The sequence below is a fragment of the Gadus macrocephalus genome, chromosome 19, assembly GCF_031168955.1.
Source record: "Gadus macrocephalus chromosome 19, ASM3116895v1".
Lineage (NCBI taxonomy): Eukaryota > Metazoa > Chordata > Actinopteri > Gadiformes > Gadidae > Gadus > Gadus macrocephalus.
The window spans coordinates 2616448-2634637 of record NC_082400.1 but is presented as its reverse complement, the minus strand read 5'-3'; the positions used below and the strand labels follow the sequence as shown (position 1 = coordinate 2634637).

General features: G+C 45.1%; 1 protein-coding gene across 2 annotated transcripts; it reads right to left on the bottom strand.

The window, feature by feature from the left end:
- Window positions 1-444: 444 nt before the first annotated feature.
- camsap1a (calmodulin regulated spectrin-associated protein 1a) lies at window positions 445-17858 on the bottom strand. 2 transcript variants are annotated; one of them, XM_060037920.1, is made up of 17 exons: window positions 17671-17856; window positions 17154-17287; window positions 13139-13413; window positions 12194-12355; window positions 11890-11970; window positions 9913-9945; window positions 9098-9233; window positions 7728-7867; window positions 7553-7649; window positions 7244-7319; window positions 5036-7103; window positions 3734-3876; window positions 1980-2188; window positions 1567-1648; window positions 1392-1489; window positions 1148-1266; window positions 445-921 (listed from the first exon to the last, which is right to left on the bottom strand). In XM_060037920.1, the coding sequence occupies exons 2-17, from the start codon at window positions 17248-17250 to the stop codon at window positions 628-630; spliced, it is 4110 nt and encodes a 1369-aa protein (XP_059893903.1). In that variant the 5' UTR covers window positions 17251-17287; window positions 17671-17856; the 3' UTR covers window positions 445-627. The 2 variants fall into 2 exon arrangements, with proteins under 2 accessions (XP_059893903.1, XP_059893904.1); XM_060037921.1 differs by lacking the exon at window positions 9913-9945 and having other exon boundaries at window positions 17671-17858.
- Between the last annotated feature and the right edge of the window lie 332 nt (window positions 17859-18190).

Here is an 18190-nt window from a genome sequence, read left to right as displayed (position 1 = left end):
TGTTCATAGATTTCAGCAGAGTACGTTTGATTGGAGGCTATAAAGACAAAACCTACTGTCTTAATGGTACAGTTTAGTTGAAATATTTGAAGCATCCTTTACAGCAACACTCACATTTCTTTTCAAGTTGCCTTCTTTTTACATTCCTTGGACTGTTTCAAACTGTGCTTTATAAAAGAAAACAGCTAGTCACATGATATCAAGAGGGCTGATGCAACATAGAATAATTAGGTTAAAACTACCAGAAAAAGGTCCAAATAGTCCATGTTTCATATATATATATATATATATATATATATACATATATACATATATACATATATACATATATATATATATATATATATATATATATATATATATATATATATATATATATATATATATATATATATATATATATACAAATACATATATATATATACACATATATATATATACACATACATACATACATACATATATATATATATATACACACACACACATTAATTACAAAACCACAAATTAGAATATACAAAAAAGCAGCAAATAAATATCAAGTTTTGTTCAGCTCCCCTGGTCAACAGGCGTGCAGGGGGTCCGTCTCGCGGCTGCCAGGCAGTAGTCATGGAGACCAGAGTGTCCTTACTTCTTCATGGTCAGGCTTCCCTTGCGCTTCACCTGCCACAGGTGGTTGTGGATGGTCACTGCGTCCACGGTGATGGACAGGGTCTTTGTGGGCATGAGGCCAAACTGCTTGCGGTCGCAGCTGTACTTGTACAGCTTGTCGGTCATCTTGCGGGTGATGGTGCGCGGCCCGGTGCCCAGGAACTTGATGATCTCCTCCGTGTCGGTGAGGTAACAGTAAATCCCCCGGTACTGGCAGCTGCCGTCGCGCAGCAAGATCAGCAGGTGGTTGGCTTTGCACTTCTCCAGCTCCTATTCTCGGGAGGAGACGAAATTGTCATTAGTTAGCTCGCAAAAGTAGCATTCGATTAGCAAATAAATGAGATATCAAGCTTTGTTTAGCCTCCTTTTAGCTTTCACTTAGCGCTAGCGGATATGATGTCAAGAGTGCTGCAGAGCTAGCTAATTTAAGGCAATTGATCATTGTGGGTCACCATTCTGTTTTCCTCAGCATGGCTGCACATCAAACCACACTGACCTCCAGGACAACATTCTTCTGTGATTCGTTCACTTTCCCAGCCAGACAGCAGTGAGCGATGGCGTTGATGATGATGGACTTGTTGGACTTTGATGTCGGCTCCTTAAAGAGCTTTGGTCCTATATATTTAGGACCAAAGAAACAGAAAGATTACAGACGTTTGAATCCCGTCTCATAAGACCAAAATTATATTCAGCTCTACAATAGAACACAGCTTGGAGTGGAGCACGTTGTTTCTGCTCACCGTTGTAGTCTGCGGTCAAGGAGAACGAGGCTGTGGAGCGCTTATCCCAGTCCACGCTCATGACCGAGAAGGAGTCCTCAGAACACCGGGAGTAAGACCTGGGGGAGAACCAGAGTGTTAACACACAGGGGGACACACGCGACCATGGCTGACCCCACACCGTACCGACGCTGACCTCAGGGAGCGGCCAGAGGGGAAGTCGTCTGGCTCGCCGGCCAGGCTCAGAGTGGATCCTCGCTGGCTGGAGCTGGGCTCGTCTGAAATGGGCCAGAGCAGCTGTTAGTTCAGCTGTTAGTTCAGCGGTGATACACCGCTATGAAAAGTGAATCCATTATTCCTACAGGAGCATCAGCACTATGAACCTCGTCATGTTGTTACTGACATACACCAATTCATTCTGAACCTTCTTCTAGTGAAACACGTCAGGCATGTAGAGCTCTAACATTGTGGATTGCTTCATGATGGTGTGCCTTTCAATAGTTCATGTTGGAATGTTCTATGTACCTTTAGTTTCATATTTACCCAACGGTCAGATATGAAGGTTACCAAACCACCGTATCGATGTGTGAGCGCAGTGCACATGCTGACCTCTGGACGGGGCCTTGGGCAGCAGGCTGCCAGGGTGGGGGGGGGACTTGAGCCGGGGTCTGCGGGCGCTCAGGGGCTTGGGCCGGGGCTTCACCGCCCCCTGCTCCTCCAGGAGCTCCTGCTGCTTCCGCTGCAGATACTCCTGCTTGATCAGCTCCCGGCGGATCTTCTCCTCCTCCTTGCGCACGCGGTCCTCCTCCGCCTTCAGCCTGCAGAGGAAGGGCCGGTCAGGTGGATCTCAAGATGGCCTCAATATAGTTATTACAAATTAGATATTTTAATATGCATAACAACTACTGTTGATGATATATAACGACAAACAATCAATATCGGCATCAGCCAATTGCCGCTTATGAATATCGGTTTGGTCCTATATGTCACACCGGTGCATCCCTAGAAACAACAAATATTGTACTACAGAGTAAAGCAAATTGTGTGGATAGCACCCCAAAAATAAAAAAAAATTATCCACCCCAAACCAATCGGAATAAGTATTTACACGTCGATTATAGCGGACTACAACACCTTTTCTATTCCGCATGGAATTGCTTTCCGATCAGAGAATTTTATTCAGATTGAGGCGTATTATATATATTAATACGCCTCAATCGGAATACAATCCTCTGCTCTGTAGAATTAATTTATCAACGTAATTTGCTCAAAAAGCAAGGACCTAGCTGCTGAAAGTTAAACCATAGAAAATAATAGAATAGAATAGAAACTTTAATTGCAACACACCAAAGTTGGTGGTGTGGGGGGGAGAGGGGATTAATAGTGGGAGGGGGTAATTTAAAATAAATAAATGAGTAGTTGTAAATCTTCGGGAGTTCAGGAGTCTAATTGCTGAAGGGTAAAAGCTGTTGTTGAAGCGAGTCGTTCCTGTCTTCAGAGATCTATAGCGTCTTCCAGAGGGCAGAAGTTGGAAGAGATCATGGCTCGGATGTGAGGCATCCCTGATGATCTTGGTTGCTCGGTTCAAGCTGCGTTCGGCATACAGAGAGTGGACTGATGGAAGGTCACAACCAGTGATGTTGGAGGCTTTGGTGACACCTATCTCTAAATTCCTCTTGGTGCGCCTGTCAGAGCTCCCATACCAGACGGTGAATAATGACGTGATGATGCTTACAATGATGGCTTTGTAGAAGAGCACCAAAAGATTTTTGTTGTCATGAAACTTTTTCAGTTGTCTTAGGAAATAAAGTCTCTGATTTGCCTTTTTGATTAGGTGGGTGGTGTTAATGTCCCATTTCAAATTATTCCTGATATGTGAGCCAAGAAATGTAATAATTAGTGAGACCGAGCTGGCCCATTATTCATCTCTTTTCCAGATATTTCAGATTTTTACCGTAGTATAGGTTCAGTATCGAGTATCGAGGTATTTTCAGGCAGGTATCGTATCGAAGTCATAATTTTGGTATGACTTCGAACACTAGCTGCCACCAAAGCTGCTTCCCTCTCACACCTCCCCTGTGATTAGAGACTTTTTTTGTTTCAATAATTTATAATGAAAAAGGAAAATCTTTTTTTTTGCGAAAGTGTCAGGCCACAATCCTGGCCCCGACACAGTTTAGGGTTGACTGGCACATCCCGACCGGTCTGTTTTTCCCACCGTATGTACACTCAAAGTGCCTTTATCCTAACTATCCTAACTCCTTCTTTCTTTCTTTTGACCAACCTCATTGTGCGTGTTTTTGTCATTGATGTGAACTGCTACTGCAACGCTCCCCTTTGGGATGAGTACAGTAAAGTAGTACCTGGCCTCGTCTCTCTTGAGCTCATTCTCGGCCTCCTGCGTCTGCTTGCGGAGCCGGCTCTCCTCTGCCTTGCGCTGCTGCTTCAGAAGGAAGGCCGCGCGGCGCTTGGCCATCTCATCCTCCTCCATCTCCTTCTCCGCATGCTGAGGACCCAAACCGTTCAGAACGTACATATATACTGACATATATCATCACATATTTAAAGGGCTCAACCCAACATGGTTGGAAACAGGCCCAGCCAGGCCAGTGGTCTGCCCCATCCTGGACTCAGTGTATTCTGTACTGGACCCACTCAAAGTTCACCTTGACTCAGGGTCTGGTTCTTCAGAATACAATACTGCTACTTTGAAGTATCAACTAGGTAGCAGTAAATATTGACTTCTTGAATAATAAAAAATATAAACTATGAATAAGATAACGGGAAGTTTGTAGGATCATCTATAAACCATAAGTTAATGATTTACAAACGATGTACAATAAGTCTGTTGTTTTGGTTTTTAGTAAAGCATGACTAGTTCGGGTAAAGCATTAGTTTCGACATTTGCATGAGCTCATCAACAGTGGAGACTATCTAAGCCAATGACTTGGTTGTGCTACAATGGTCATCAGCATTCGGAATTCCTCTCCGGCCTTCTCTGGCATAGATAGTCCTCACTTGATGAGCTCACACCGTAAGTCCCCAATAATTGTTCAGCTGACCCCTCCTCGCACTGCAGACACGTTCTGGAACTGGGCAGTTGGCCATCAATTGTCATCCATTATATCCCAAACCAGTGTTTAGCAGCTCCCATAGCTGTAATCAATATTTTGTCCAACACAAGAAAGCACATACAAACTGCCCTGGCTGGGGAAGCTTTCTCCGACAGAGCCCACAAATGAACAAATTCACGCATTTCAATTCTGTGTTTCCACGCCACTGCACATGCTCACAGACGTAGAGACTGAGGGGTTTGATGATTCTAATTTCTGTGTCAAGAGCGATATTTCAATAAGTGGCGAGAGGATAAGTGTAGGAGGGTGTGATTCTTTGTGGGCCCAGTTTATAAGGGCTAACCTGGGTTGGACAAACCAAAGACACAGCTATGGAAGCTGCTCAACACTAGTTTGGAACATAATGGAATGAGTCTACACCGCTAGAGGGGGTGAGGTGAACAAAACTATCAATCTACTACTACAACTACAACTAGTACTACTACTATGTTAATAATTCAAAGTTGCATCAATTGTTACTCTCAAATCCTACCAGATTAGTTAAATATAAATCAGGTCACTTTTGAACTGGTTTCATTCATTCAGCTGTACCTTGTAGAAGAGCAGCCCATTCTTTTGCTCACTGCCCTGGCAGTCTGAAGGGTCAGCCCTGGTCTGCTCTGATAGGTCCTCTTCCATAACGTCCCTCCTGACAGGGTCCGCCTCCTCTTCAATAGGATCACCCTTCTCTGAGCTGCTGGCTTTATCCTCCTCATCCGATTCTGCTGGAAGCCCGGGAGGAAGGACCAACGGCCCGTCTGGAACCAGGGAGACGGGGAAACGGGGCTGTGACGGAGAGGGTTTCTTCCTGTTCCGAGGGCGAGGCGCTGGGCTCTTGGTGTCACAGGGGACTGTGAAGGTGGAGCCTCGGGGACTGGTCCTGATGGGGCTCCTCACAGGTTCCAAGTCCTCCGGCTGCTCCTTGGGTCTCTCAGGGGGGGAATGTGTGCTTGTGGTTTGATTGGTGCTATGCTTGGCGGACTCCGGCTTGCTGTCCTCTTTGTTTAGTCTCAGCTCTGTAGGTTTGGTGAGTGCATGACGTTTGAAAGGGACAGCGGGACAACGCCGACCCAGAGAACGAGTGCTCATGCTACCCAACCCGCTGTCGTCGGGCGAGGTGAAGTCTGCGATGGAGAAGCTCACGGCTGCGGGGGGGGTTTGAGGAGTAAAGGGGGGGTCTTTGGTCAGTGCTCCTACATCTTGTGAGCTGGGTGTGGGCGTGGCTTCACCTTGCTTCATGAGTCTGCTCTGCTGCAAGGAGAGCTGCATGATCTTCTGCTGGATGGAGCTCACTGATTTGTTGAGGTTGTCTAAGGAGTAGCAGAAGCCGTAGACGTCCAGCTCGGGGCCCACGTGGGAGAGGCCGGCGGGGTGGAGCCTCTTGTCCCTTCGCTCCTGACTCTGTTTCAGTCCCCGGCCCAGGCTCTCCTTCAGGAGGACCTCGTCCAGGCAGGAGTCGTCTTTACTAGGGTGAATCTTGCCCCTTCCATCCTCCGACCTCCAAGTGTCAGAGTACAACTCGGAGGATTTCTTAAGCGGCCGTGGCAACGTGTCGCTCTTCCCTCCTCCCTTCTTGATGACGTTGAGGAAAGCGGCCTTCCCCAGCTCCAGGCGTTGCTGCGTGAACACCGTCTCCATCTTCTTCTTCTGGCCCTCGATGGCCCGCTGCTGCTCCACCAGCTGCATGTGGAGCTGCAGCAGCTCCGACTGCACGGCGGGCGGGGACCAGGCCCCCGCTTCCTTCTCAAACCCCCGCAGGGACTCTTTTCCCTGCCAGCTGGACTTGTGATCTCCCCTTGGATACACGGGACCGCCCTGAGGAAGCTGCGGCGGAAAGGTGATGGCAGGTTCGTCGAGGGGGAACTTCTGGGAGCTGCCGGTCGGACTGGAGCCGCAGTTTCTTAAGTTCTTCTTTTTGAGCTTTCGGTCGGCGAAGGTGGTCATGCGAACGCTGGTGGAGTCGGAGGCGCTGCAGCAGCTGCTGCTGGCCTGGGACGTGGTGCTGAGGCACGGGCTGGGGCAGCGGTTGTCCTCTTTGTCTTCGGGCTCCGACTGGGTGGGGCTGATGAGGGCGGAGGGCGCTCCGAGGTCCATCGACTCGGTGTCCAGCTTGTCTGGTCGTCGGGGAGCGGGACTGCTATGGGTGTAGACGTTGGACCGGCCGCGAGGAGACTCCCCGCTCTCGTCCTGCTTGTTGAGGCATACGCTCTTCTCCTTGGCGGGCTTTGAAACAGCCGGCACTAGAGGCTCCAGGTAGAAGCTCTCCTGGGCCGGGTGGTCCACGGAGAACGCCCCGTGAGGGAGGCCCCCGTCTGGAGCGCCGTCCCGTCGCTGGCCCGCAGCGAGGGGAGGGTGGATGATCACCACCAGCTCCTCCTCCTCCGCCTCGTTCTCTTCGTCGCTGATGTAGACGTGTCCCAGTAAGCCCTGGGCCTTGGCCCGGCCCGGGAGCCCCTTGAGGCCGGCCCCCGCTGGGTGTCTGGGCAGGGAGGGGGTGGTGTGGCCCTGGTGAGTCTGATGGGGGTCCATGCTGCCAAGAGCCAGGCTGAACCCTGCACCCTCGAATGGGGGGGTGTGAAGGCTGTAAGGCTCCTCGTGGTACAAGGGCCGCGACACAGGGCTGTTGGAAGACATAAAACACACAAGTCAAAGCAAAGCAGGAGGCTCATTAAACGTTTCACCCTCATGTAGATGAATGTACACAGTGAATTGTAAGGCTCTCCTAGATGTGCCGGTTAGTGTTGGAAGAGGGCTGCTCACCTCTTCCTCCTCTCAGTCCAGGACAGGATGGAATCCTGGGGCTCACAGGCAGAGAAGCTGGGCTTGGTTCTCAGACCTCATGAAAGGAAAACATGACCTCTTAATTACAAACCCATTATGAAGATGTACATTTGGAAGGATCAAATCCATCAATCAATTCCATTCTCTGAGGGATTATTTAGAATTTAGATCATGTAAATAAAGTATTATTAAAACATGCTTTGATGATAACAAAGTATAAAGATAAATATTAATGAACATGAAGTTGTGTATATATATATAACATCATGTTATGTAACAAGGCTGTACCATCTTTCATATCTTGAGAATCCCTGGGCTGCACGAAGGTGGGCTTCACCTTCTCAAATACCCAGAAGAGCTCAGCGATGAAGGCCATCATGTTGTTCTGGTAGGGAGACCGGGTTAATGACACACCAGACCAAACACAACAGTCCCTTTCTTTCAAATGAGTACTTCGACGTACCTTCAGAGTCAGTGGACAGTACAGCATGTCCTCCATCTTCAGATAGAAAGCACTGTTTAGGTGCTTATTGGAAAAGGCCATCAGTAGCTGGATGTTGGATATGCCCTCTGCTACGGGAGGGATCTCCTTCAAGCATATATCTGCAGAGGACAGGCAAGCCTTAGTGTACTGATAATATCAAGATAATATTTAGATATTATTTTGAATTCTGATTAACCCCCCAAAAAATATTTAAACCATCATTTGTACATACATTTAAAGAATATGTATGAGCAAATGCTTATGCTAGCAAGGCAAATAAGAAAGCACGCTAAGTTTCAAGTCCCCTGGCCAATGATGATTTAATCTGGACTACCGGTTATAGCACCCCCGCTGGTCAAAGTGGCACTTCACTTTACTTTACTTCAGTTTCTATAGTATACCAACTTTGACAACCACTCACCTTCGGATTGGTTGAGGTTCTTCCCCATTGAACGACATCATTAAATAAAGGCTTGCTGAGCACCACAGTGTTGACTAGACACTGGGACAACATTGCTACAGCTATCCAAACCAAGTTTTCCACATGACCCAAGGTGTATTGGCCCCATTCACTTTCCGTACAAACAATTATATCGTACACATTTATTGAAAGATCTTTCCATTTGTACTAGGATTAAGTTATTCAGTGGATACTTTCATCAAACCATACCAACATTGATCTCGATTAGCGGCAACGGTTGCCCACACAGGGTTCAGTGCACCACACAGTTCAGGGTGGATTTAAACACGGTACAGCAGGGGAAAAGAGATTGGATCCTAGCACACGTTGGGTACAGCCTAGGGCTGCTTTTTAATTGACCATCGATCACGTAGAGCGATTAGTGAACAGAGAACCTCATAAAGGCAGAGCACGGTCATGGGAGACAGCGTCATGCAAGTAGCAAACATTAGGATTCCAAGTGGAGAATTGCAATGTCAAAAAGGTTTGTGATGAATCAGCCGGCGCCACCACGTTCATTACTCTCACTATGGGGAGCCGCTCAGAGCTCACTCTGGGCCGGGCGTAGGAAGCAAAGCCAGCAGGGGCTAAAACTAAACCACTCAAACTACAGCCTTCAGCCAACCTCTTTACCCCAACTCAGATTATGCAAGGAAATAACTAGAGGCTTAGAGGTGTGTGAAGCGTCTACAGCAATAAACCGCAGTTGAAGACACCAGGTTTAAATAAGTGTGCATTGTTTATACTTTATTTATTTTTCTAAGGAAATATATAAAAGAGAATAAATAAAGCAAAATATTCTCTTTCATGTTGGGGGTTGATCTTGCTTAAGAAGAACAACTGCTAAGCTGCACCTCAAGTGAAGACATTATTTCGTGGGTGGCCTTACCATCAAGTCGTATTAGAGCTGGGCAGTAGAAGTGGATCAAAGTCAGCAAAGCAGTGGCAGTGAATATGTTGTTCATCAGGTCGTCCACCAGGGGGAAGTGATAAGGAGTCCCTTCTGGAGAGTCTCGGCATCGCCCCTGCACAACAACAACAACAGGGTGAGGCAGGCACAGATAGTAGGAGATGCATCGAGTCTCTCTGCTCTCTGGCGCTGTCTTTCTCGGCCACCAGGGGGCACTGTGTCACCTCCATGGCCAGTGACTTGTGAGGCAGGGGGTGAGGCGAGGTGAAGTATCTGTCTGGGACTCACTTAGCTGCTGCCTTGTACACACATAAAGGGGATCAGAGGGTTCCAGGAGAAGTAATGGAACTAAATAAGGACCGTATCTGACTATTTTAGGGTTTATTCAGATGCTGCTAGGCAAGAAACCTAAAGTGAATTGAAATATTCACTATTATTGTTTACGTTCTGGTCAATCTTTAAAATAACTCTCTCTTAATACTAGTTTCCCTGGGCAAGTTCAAAGTCATGATTAATAACTGTAAGAGTGCATTGTCTTCTAAAATTGACAATTGTATGTCTGTGTGTAGCTCTCATTTCAATACACAGGGCCTTTCTTTCTTTCTTTCTTTCATTTATTTTATATAACTGGAATTCTGGGATGTTTTGGTAAAGTTTCCTCATCATTTCCTAATAGTTTCTGTTGAATTGTTGTCATGTTTTCAAGACATTTTATCCCATGGTTATGACCCCACTCTCTTTATCCTCTCACACACCTCCCAGGGAAAAAAAACAAACCAAGGCGTTGTACTCACAGGCACAAGTGTCCAGTACCATTTGGAAGGGGACTAGTATCCCCAAGGCACACAGGCCGTTGTTCCGTAGGCACAAAGAATAGGAGCAGACATTTAGTTAGCCGGGGGCCATGAGTAACCCTCATAAAACACATAAAATGACTCTCAACGGTAAAATTAAAATAATTTGTACTTAACAACAGCTAAATAAACTTGAATTGTTCATTCTAGCAACAGAATGTGGTAAATGGTCTTCACAAAAGTTCAATCCAGGTAAGAGGGACACTTGTTGACAGTCTTCACTGCATTACATGGTAGTGATGATGAAGAGAGATTAGAGACAGAGAGAGTGTGAGGGGGAGGGAGAGAGACAGAGACAGAGAGTGTGAGGGAGAGAGACAGGGATGGAGAGAGTGGGAGGGGGAGGTAGAGGGAGAGAGACAGAGACAGAGAGGGTGGGAGGGGGAGCGAGAGGGAGAGGGGCAGAGAGTGGGAGGGGGAGAGAGAGACAGAGACAGAGACAGAGACAGAGACAGAGACAGATCAACTGATTGCTAATTAAGGCTGAACGATTAATCCAATTTTACAGATCGCAAGTTAACAGATCGCAAAGGCTGAAATTAAAAAAAGAATAGTGTTTGATTGATTTGATTGTGTAAGGGTCGGAATCTGAAACACAGGGCCATGCAGGGTTCACATGTTCACGACGCTAGTGTGAATGAGAGCAGAAAAACAGAGAAAACAACTTGCCACACTACGCTTTGATTCGTTGATATTGACATACATAAAAAAAAAAGGAAACCACAACCACTAGTGTGTCAAGCAGGCTGAATCCCCCCCAGCAGGGATCATTGACCGCAATGATCCAGAGTTTCTATGAACGCCATTCAAAACGGCACCGCAAAATGATTAAGGATACAGCAGAGTTCATAGAGAAAGATATGACGCCCTCCCGCACATGTTTTGGCTAGGCAGCCAAAGCTAGAGCAGGCTGGAGCTAAAAACAGCAGAGTTTTTCGCCACTACCATGGACATGTGGTCAAGACCACACGGTAACATTTCACGTACTGTTTACAACAACTTTGAGATATCTAAATACTTTGGTATTGGTTAGAGTGGTAGAGCCACATATTTGTTATTTTTTATATTGCTGCACTTTAGTTTGTGTGATTTGTTACTGTTACTGAATGGGGATCAGTAAGATTAGTATTTATCTTTATTTTACAGTTAAATAGCTCAATAAAGATTTAATAATATAAATTCATGCATCAATTCATCTCATTTCATCGTAACACACAAGCCTGGCCTACAGGAAAGAGCAGTACATATGTTGAACATCCAATGTTGCGTGGTTCATAATATAGAATGATTTATTGCTTTTCTTTAGTGAATAATACCGAAGATAAGGAACATTCTTTATAAACACATACAACACATCTATATGAGATGAATAAAGGTAATCGTAGTTTGTAGTGACTTTGTCATAGCAGAATCATATATACTATAGCTTATTACAGAAGCCATACAGACTGTGTGCATAAGGATATACAATGCATGCATTCTATGTTTACAAAGGCCACTCTTCTCCAATGATTGAGTCTCCTGTGTGTTGGATGGTTTGCTGTAGTCCGAGCATGACTCAGGCCCTATGATTAGTCTCAGGCCTAACAATCACGAGTCACCACCAGGGCCAGTTGGGATCAATAATGATATGTTTAAGTTATATTAGGTTACACTTTAGGAAGGGAGACTCCCAGACAAAATATAATGTCCCATTTCTTAATCGATCTATCTGAGTCCCTTTCCTATTTATTCTTTATATATGGAGCACAGCTTTCAGGCCCAAGACAAGACTCTGAATGGCTCAATTTGAATACATTTGTACTTATCTGACCAACAGCAAAATATACTCTAATGTTGGTTATAGCAGTGGTGGCAAATGGTTAAACTGTGAAACAGTGTGAGAGGGAAACACATGATATTGAGTAAGCGTCTTACCGTCTGGTAACTGTAGCTGTCCCTGAGATGCTCCTTCCTCATCTGCTCGCTGTCGGAGATCTCTCTCATCTTTACTATCACCTAAGGCCCCAGAGAGGTGCAGATTATTAAAAACACTAACAGTTATACCAATATAAAGAGACAGCATAAATATCAATATAAATATACATGTCAATGCATTAATGAAATATAAATAAAGTCTCTCGATATTGATATGTATATTTGACATATAAATAGTTACAGGAATATATCCATCACAATATCCAGAGATAAATGAACTCAGCTGAGCCTAACGGCGGTGTACCTTGTTGATCCAGGAGATCAGGGTGCCCTCCAGGTCTAGGGGCCCCTGGCTGAAGGCAGCGGGGTTGGAGAAGCGACCGGAGCCGGACCCTGGCCTGTCAGAGCTGACCCTCTCCGACGCGTAGGCCGTCATCAGGGCGTCGATCAGCGTGATGTGAGTACTCTGAGGAGAAACGTCTACTTAGAACAGCCTGCTGCTCAACGTTCTGCTTAACCACAGAGGGCCGCCAAAAGGCTATCTCACCTGAGATGAGTAAACAGGCAGACAACAAGCCATGTGATCACACAGCCACCTCTAAGTCTTAGGTTAGGCCAATGTTCCAGAGATGTATCGATACTATGGCTATGCATTCCTGAAACCAGGCCGTTGTAATGCATAATATCATCATATATCAGAGAATAAGGACTTCTGTTGCACCGGGACTACAGCTAATGAAACACAGCTCACATCAGATCACACTCACTTTCTCAGACTTATTTTCTCTGATTCATTGACTCAGTTGAAACCCAGATCTCTGTAGCTCAATCATCATCACTATGATTATGGCTTTTCAATACTCAACTGTACTGTTTGGTCAAATGTTTGTTCAGCAAATTGGAATCAAAACATTGCTTTTATAGGCCCCTGCCTTGTGATTACATTCATATTATCAACTTGAAAATGTCAGACTTCTCCCAGGGGTTTTTGGAAACAGAAAACAAACATCAAAACCTACTCCAATCTACCTACTCGCAAAGGTATCCAGAGCAAATATTTAGAATGGAAATGGATGGTGGTTATCAATATTTATCAATGCTTCATCATTTGGATTTTTTGAATTTTTACAGACATCTTGTTTGCAAGGGCACCTGTAGGCAAAACTGTGAACATTGGGGCACTCAACCTTTTGATTGGTGGTCAAACACCCGACTAACCTTCCTTGGAGCCCTCCCCGTCCCCACCTACCATCTTGATGGGCGCCGAGCTGAGGTCACTGTCGGACACGTACTCGTCGGCCTCCACCACGTGGACGCCCCTCCTCAGCAGGGCCTTGAGGACGGCCTGGTGACTGTGGAGGGACATGGAGGCGGAGGACTGCGGGGTCTTGAAGCCCTTCAGGATCAGACTGCACACGCTGCAGTACAGCTCCCCCGACAGCAGCAGCTGCAGCACCAGGGGCTTGATGTGCTCCTGCTCATACTGGTCCACGTAGAACAGCTCCCTCAGATCCTCTGGCCCGTCTGAGGACCAGGGGAACAGGAGAGCAGAGAGAGGTCAATGTGGAGAGGGGATGAATGCTTCACAACAGCTTGATCCATGTGAGAGTGTTGTCAGCGCATTACATGGTAGTGATGATGAAGAGAGTGAGAGTGAGAGTGAGAGTGAGAGTGAGAGTGAGAGAGAGAGAGAGAGAGAGAGAGTGGGATGGGAGAGGGAGATAGAGAGAGTGGGAGGGGAAGGGAAAGGGAGACAGAGAGGTCAGCTGAGTGCTCATCATCTGTAGTGACTGTTTCATAGCAGTATCATATACTATAGCTTATAACAGCAGCCATATAGATCCGTGTGCTAGGATAAAACAATGCATGCATTCTCTGGTTACAAAGGCTACACCAATGATTGAGTCTCCTCTCTGTGTTGGATGGTTTTCTGTAGTCCGAGCATGACTCAGGCCGTATACAATGGTCTAAACCTAACAGTCACCAGTCACTACCAAAAAATATATGATGTTGCGATTCTTAGTCAATCAATCTGAGTCCCTTTCCTATTTATTCTTCATGTATGGAGCACGACTGTTTATATTCTCAGATTGCTGCAATGAGGCTTTACTGTGCTATAGTACCTATACTATAATAACAGTAAAGAAGGGATGTTACTGGGTAGTTCACATGATGAAATTAGAGCATTGGTAGGGAAATTTAGATGACATTAAGATATTCGACAAGGTTAAAAGGTCAGAAATCGGTCTATACCCGAATAGCGTTCATGGCCTCAAGCTAAGGGCCTAGCCAATGGCTAGAAATGCTATGCTACAAAAGGAGGCCAAAATCTTTAAGTAAGACTGGAGCAAAGGAAAACTGATAATGAACTGATAATAAGCCACAAAATAGAAAGCAATCATCATTCAACATTACAACTCCAGACCAGTGTTCAGATCGGAGGCCTGTAGTCTGCGACCTGGATGCATTGAGCCATGTTTGAGAAAGCCTGGGCTCACCCTTCCAGAAAGTGAGTGTGACTGTGCTTTACGTTATCCGGCATCACGTCTAATCCCTAGTTAAGCCCTTGGAACACTAACACAGGTTGACACCCAGGGCTCTGTGATGTAAGAATAGTTGGTCAACAGAGATGGTGGTTTGTATCGTTCTCACTACGGGTTTGTGGTTATAGGCAGAGCCAGCCTATAAAATCAGGATGTTTCAAATGGGTTTAAAATTAACACAATGGGTTTAGAATTAATAAAGTTGTTATCTTATCTATCAATTAACCATCCTATTATATATTAAGATGCAACTACACATAACTAAAAATGAAACGTTCTTTGGTTGTGTGTTTGAACAACCACTTAAGATAAAATGAAGCCAATACCTCAGCATTAAATTGTATGATAAAAAACAGTCAATGAATTCTCTCTTGACAACATTGTTAAAATGTTCTATTTTCCATCCAGGGTTCTGCCTTGTGGACGGGAGTATCTGTCTTAAGGACCCTGGAGACACGCGCCCTCCTAATGTGTTTTCACCAGATCCAGTCTTTGTGTGTGTGTGTGTGTGTATCTGTGTGATACAGAGAGAAGTTGAAGAGAGACAGTGGCAGTCTGTTGTTGCCTCACCCTGGTCAGCTGTGTGTGTGTGTGTGTGTGTGTGTGTGTGTGTGTGTGTGTGTGTGTGTGTGTGTGTGTGTGTGTGTGTGTGTGTGTGTGTGTGTGTGTGTGTGTGTGTGTGTGTGTGTACGGATATAGTCGCTAATCATAGTTTTCTAATACTACATCACCTAACCCTGCTCCCCCCCCAGTCCGACAAGTCAAGGGAAAATGTTTAATCTACTTCCAGGGCAAGGTTCAGGTTGATCTAGAGATCACAGCAGTAAGGCTAACGATGCTACGGTTACACATTGGTTATTGTCATTTAATTGGTGATGATTCTACATAATAGCCTAATTCTCTGACAATTTTTTGGTGGGAGTGTTCAAAGGAAATCCATGAAGGGGTGATAAGATAATGCCATGTTTACATGACACGGCAATAAGCATTCCAATATATGTTTGTATAATGTCAATAACATCACAAGACCAACCAGGTCTGGTGTGCGGGAGTGGTGCGGAGCTCTAATGAAGGTCTCCCACTACTTTGACCGTCTCGCAGGACACTCTCTCCGGTGGATGTTGCCATCTGGTTAGTCTTGTTGGTTAAGATTGTCACATTTTCTTGAGTAAGTAACAGCCCCCATCATGAGGCTTTGAGGGAATTGAATGATTACTTTTCACTATGAGTGATGTACCACTGTTGCCAGTTGACTTGATGAGTTCAGTTGGCCAAGAAAGTTCAACAGTCAAAAAGAAAAGAGTCAGTAACCTTCTCGAAGTAGGATTTGGATTTAAGAACTTTTCAACCCACTGATATCTTCTACCATGGAAAGAGAGAGAATTGCTTAACTTTAATTAGTTATATTATACATTAGCTCGAGCAGGCAAGCAAACGTACAAAAAGTCATTGAAACAATGTTATGACTCATTATTTACGTGATCAGGAAATAATGCAATCAGCATTATTAAAAATAACCTGGTAACATGATGCCGTTTTTTTTAAGTTTCAACGGACTTCACAGCTAAACATTTGGTCTCAAGGGGTCCCTTCAGAAAGCAATGTATCCCTGTACTGACGCTAGGCTGATTCCTGATGACTTTCTCCTTGATCTAGCCTTAGTTAATGGTAAACACTGTCCCTTTGGGACACCTTTGTTTGAGTAAGTTAGCTTTGGCTATGGTTGAATATATTGGGAGAATGATTTCAGCTATAACTGTATCAAGACTAGCTTTACTTTTGATAGTACATCGAGATCAATTATGTTACGCAATACTAGCACCCACTGGCCAGACACTCTCCACTGACACATAGAGACCAATCTTATTATATCTCACTCAGTTCGATGATGGCCTATAAATGGCTTGTAGTCAATAGGGTTTTCCAATTGAATGGAACTGTATCTGTATTAATGCTGTTGCAAACTGTTGTTAATTTGAACAACAGTGTCTCTGTCTTCTATGTCGAGCTGCTGCCTCGAAATGCCAAGTCACTACATGTTGCCCACATAACATTAGGCTCAGTTTGTCCAGATAGATGGACCTGCTTTCACTTTCACTACATCTTATTTCAACAACATAGTGATGTGGTTTAATATACGATTCACACAAATAGTTATTATTGCTATAAAAAAATATGACATTTGGGGGAGGGTCCCTGGATTGACAGGTAACTCTGGCCTATAGCTTTCTATCTAATTGTAAGCTCTTAACCAAAACATTATCATGTCATGTTTTTGTTTCTTCCCCCCCCCCCCCCCCCCCCCATTCAGTTTCAATAACGGTTGTAACTGTAAGGCAACACTTTTGGCCTCAAAGCATTGGTTCAGAAAACAATGTGTCCCTTTACAGATGATAGGGTGACATTATCTTCTCTCTTCTCTCATGCAGTCAGAGGTAAACCCTTTGACTTTTCACATGGCTCTTCGGTTTAAGCTCCACATAAAGATATTAATTAACCCTTTCTATGTCCACAACGTGGTTAGAAAACATACATGCTTGTACCCTAATTGGGGTATTGAACCAGAGGCCACAATCCTATTCCAATAGGAACTATTGTTGGCGTTATTGATATGCATTCCTTCATGCGTTGCTTTAACGTCCTTAGCAGACTGGTACTTTCTGTAACATTGTCTCTCAGGCTACAGTCAGGAACATCGCAGGAGCAGAAGACCACACTCACCGGGACCATAGGCTTTGGCGAACAACCAACGGAGGTTGGCATATATCTTGGCTTTGGCCGGATCGTAGAAGTGATTCGGTAGGATGTCTGTATCCATGATGCCCGCCACACCTGCAGTCCTCCAGGTGCTGTTCCTGCCAGCACCGACATGGGGAGGATCCACCAAACAAAGACACAGAAACAATACCACACATGAACCTTTCTGCCGTCAGACACAGGCACCTGCCGAACACCAGCACAAGACGCTATGGCTGATAAACAACACAACGTTACACATTTAGGAAGGACTTCCACCACAATAATCGTCCTTTGCCTCCACCTCAAAAGGACCAGGGGATAACGTTAGCTCTCAATGGGCTGAGGACCAGGGGATAACGTTAGCTCAATGAATGAGCGACCTGAGCAGCATCAGTGGCTCTTAGTGCTTTAGCGAGGCTAACATGAACATACGGAGCGCGTTAAACCGGGGACATTTTAAACAAAATCACCAGAGAGGAGGACTCTGAAGGGAGATTACCTTTGTATGTTGCTACATCCGACCCTGTATCCAGATATTACCACACAAAGGTGTTGTTACGGCCACGAAGCGTCAGCCTCCGTTGTGCTGACAGTAGGACGGCTACTCCCTGCTTTACGGTACGATCCGTTCTGCTAACACTAGTTCGGCTTTTCCCTACTTTACGGTAGGATGGAGACAGGATCCCAATGGTCATCCAATTAACACCCACACAGCCTGCTACCAGAAACCTGTTTATTCCTATTTAATACGGGATTCCTTGTAAAGTCGTTAACATTTAGTTGTATTTGGTTTATTTCACACTTCTATAAATACCGTTTTCTAAGTAAAATATATTTCCATTATTATTTGGGTCGGGTGTATTCCATTTGAATGAACAGAGCAGTAAGTGTCTGTATTTGAAAGATACAACATTCAGCCTATACAACATTTTTATTATTGGTTCATTTTATAATACCAAATTGCCAATCCAATTTCATGAAGGGTGTAATACAAAAAAAATCCTCAGTCATCATGTCTG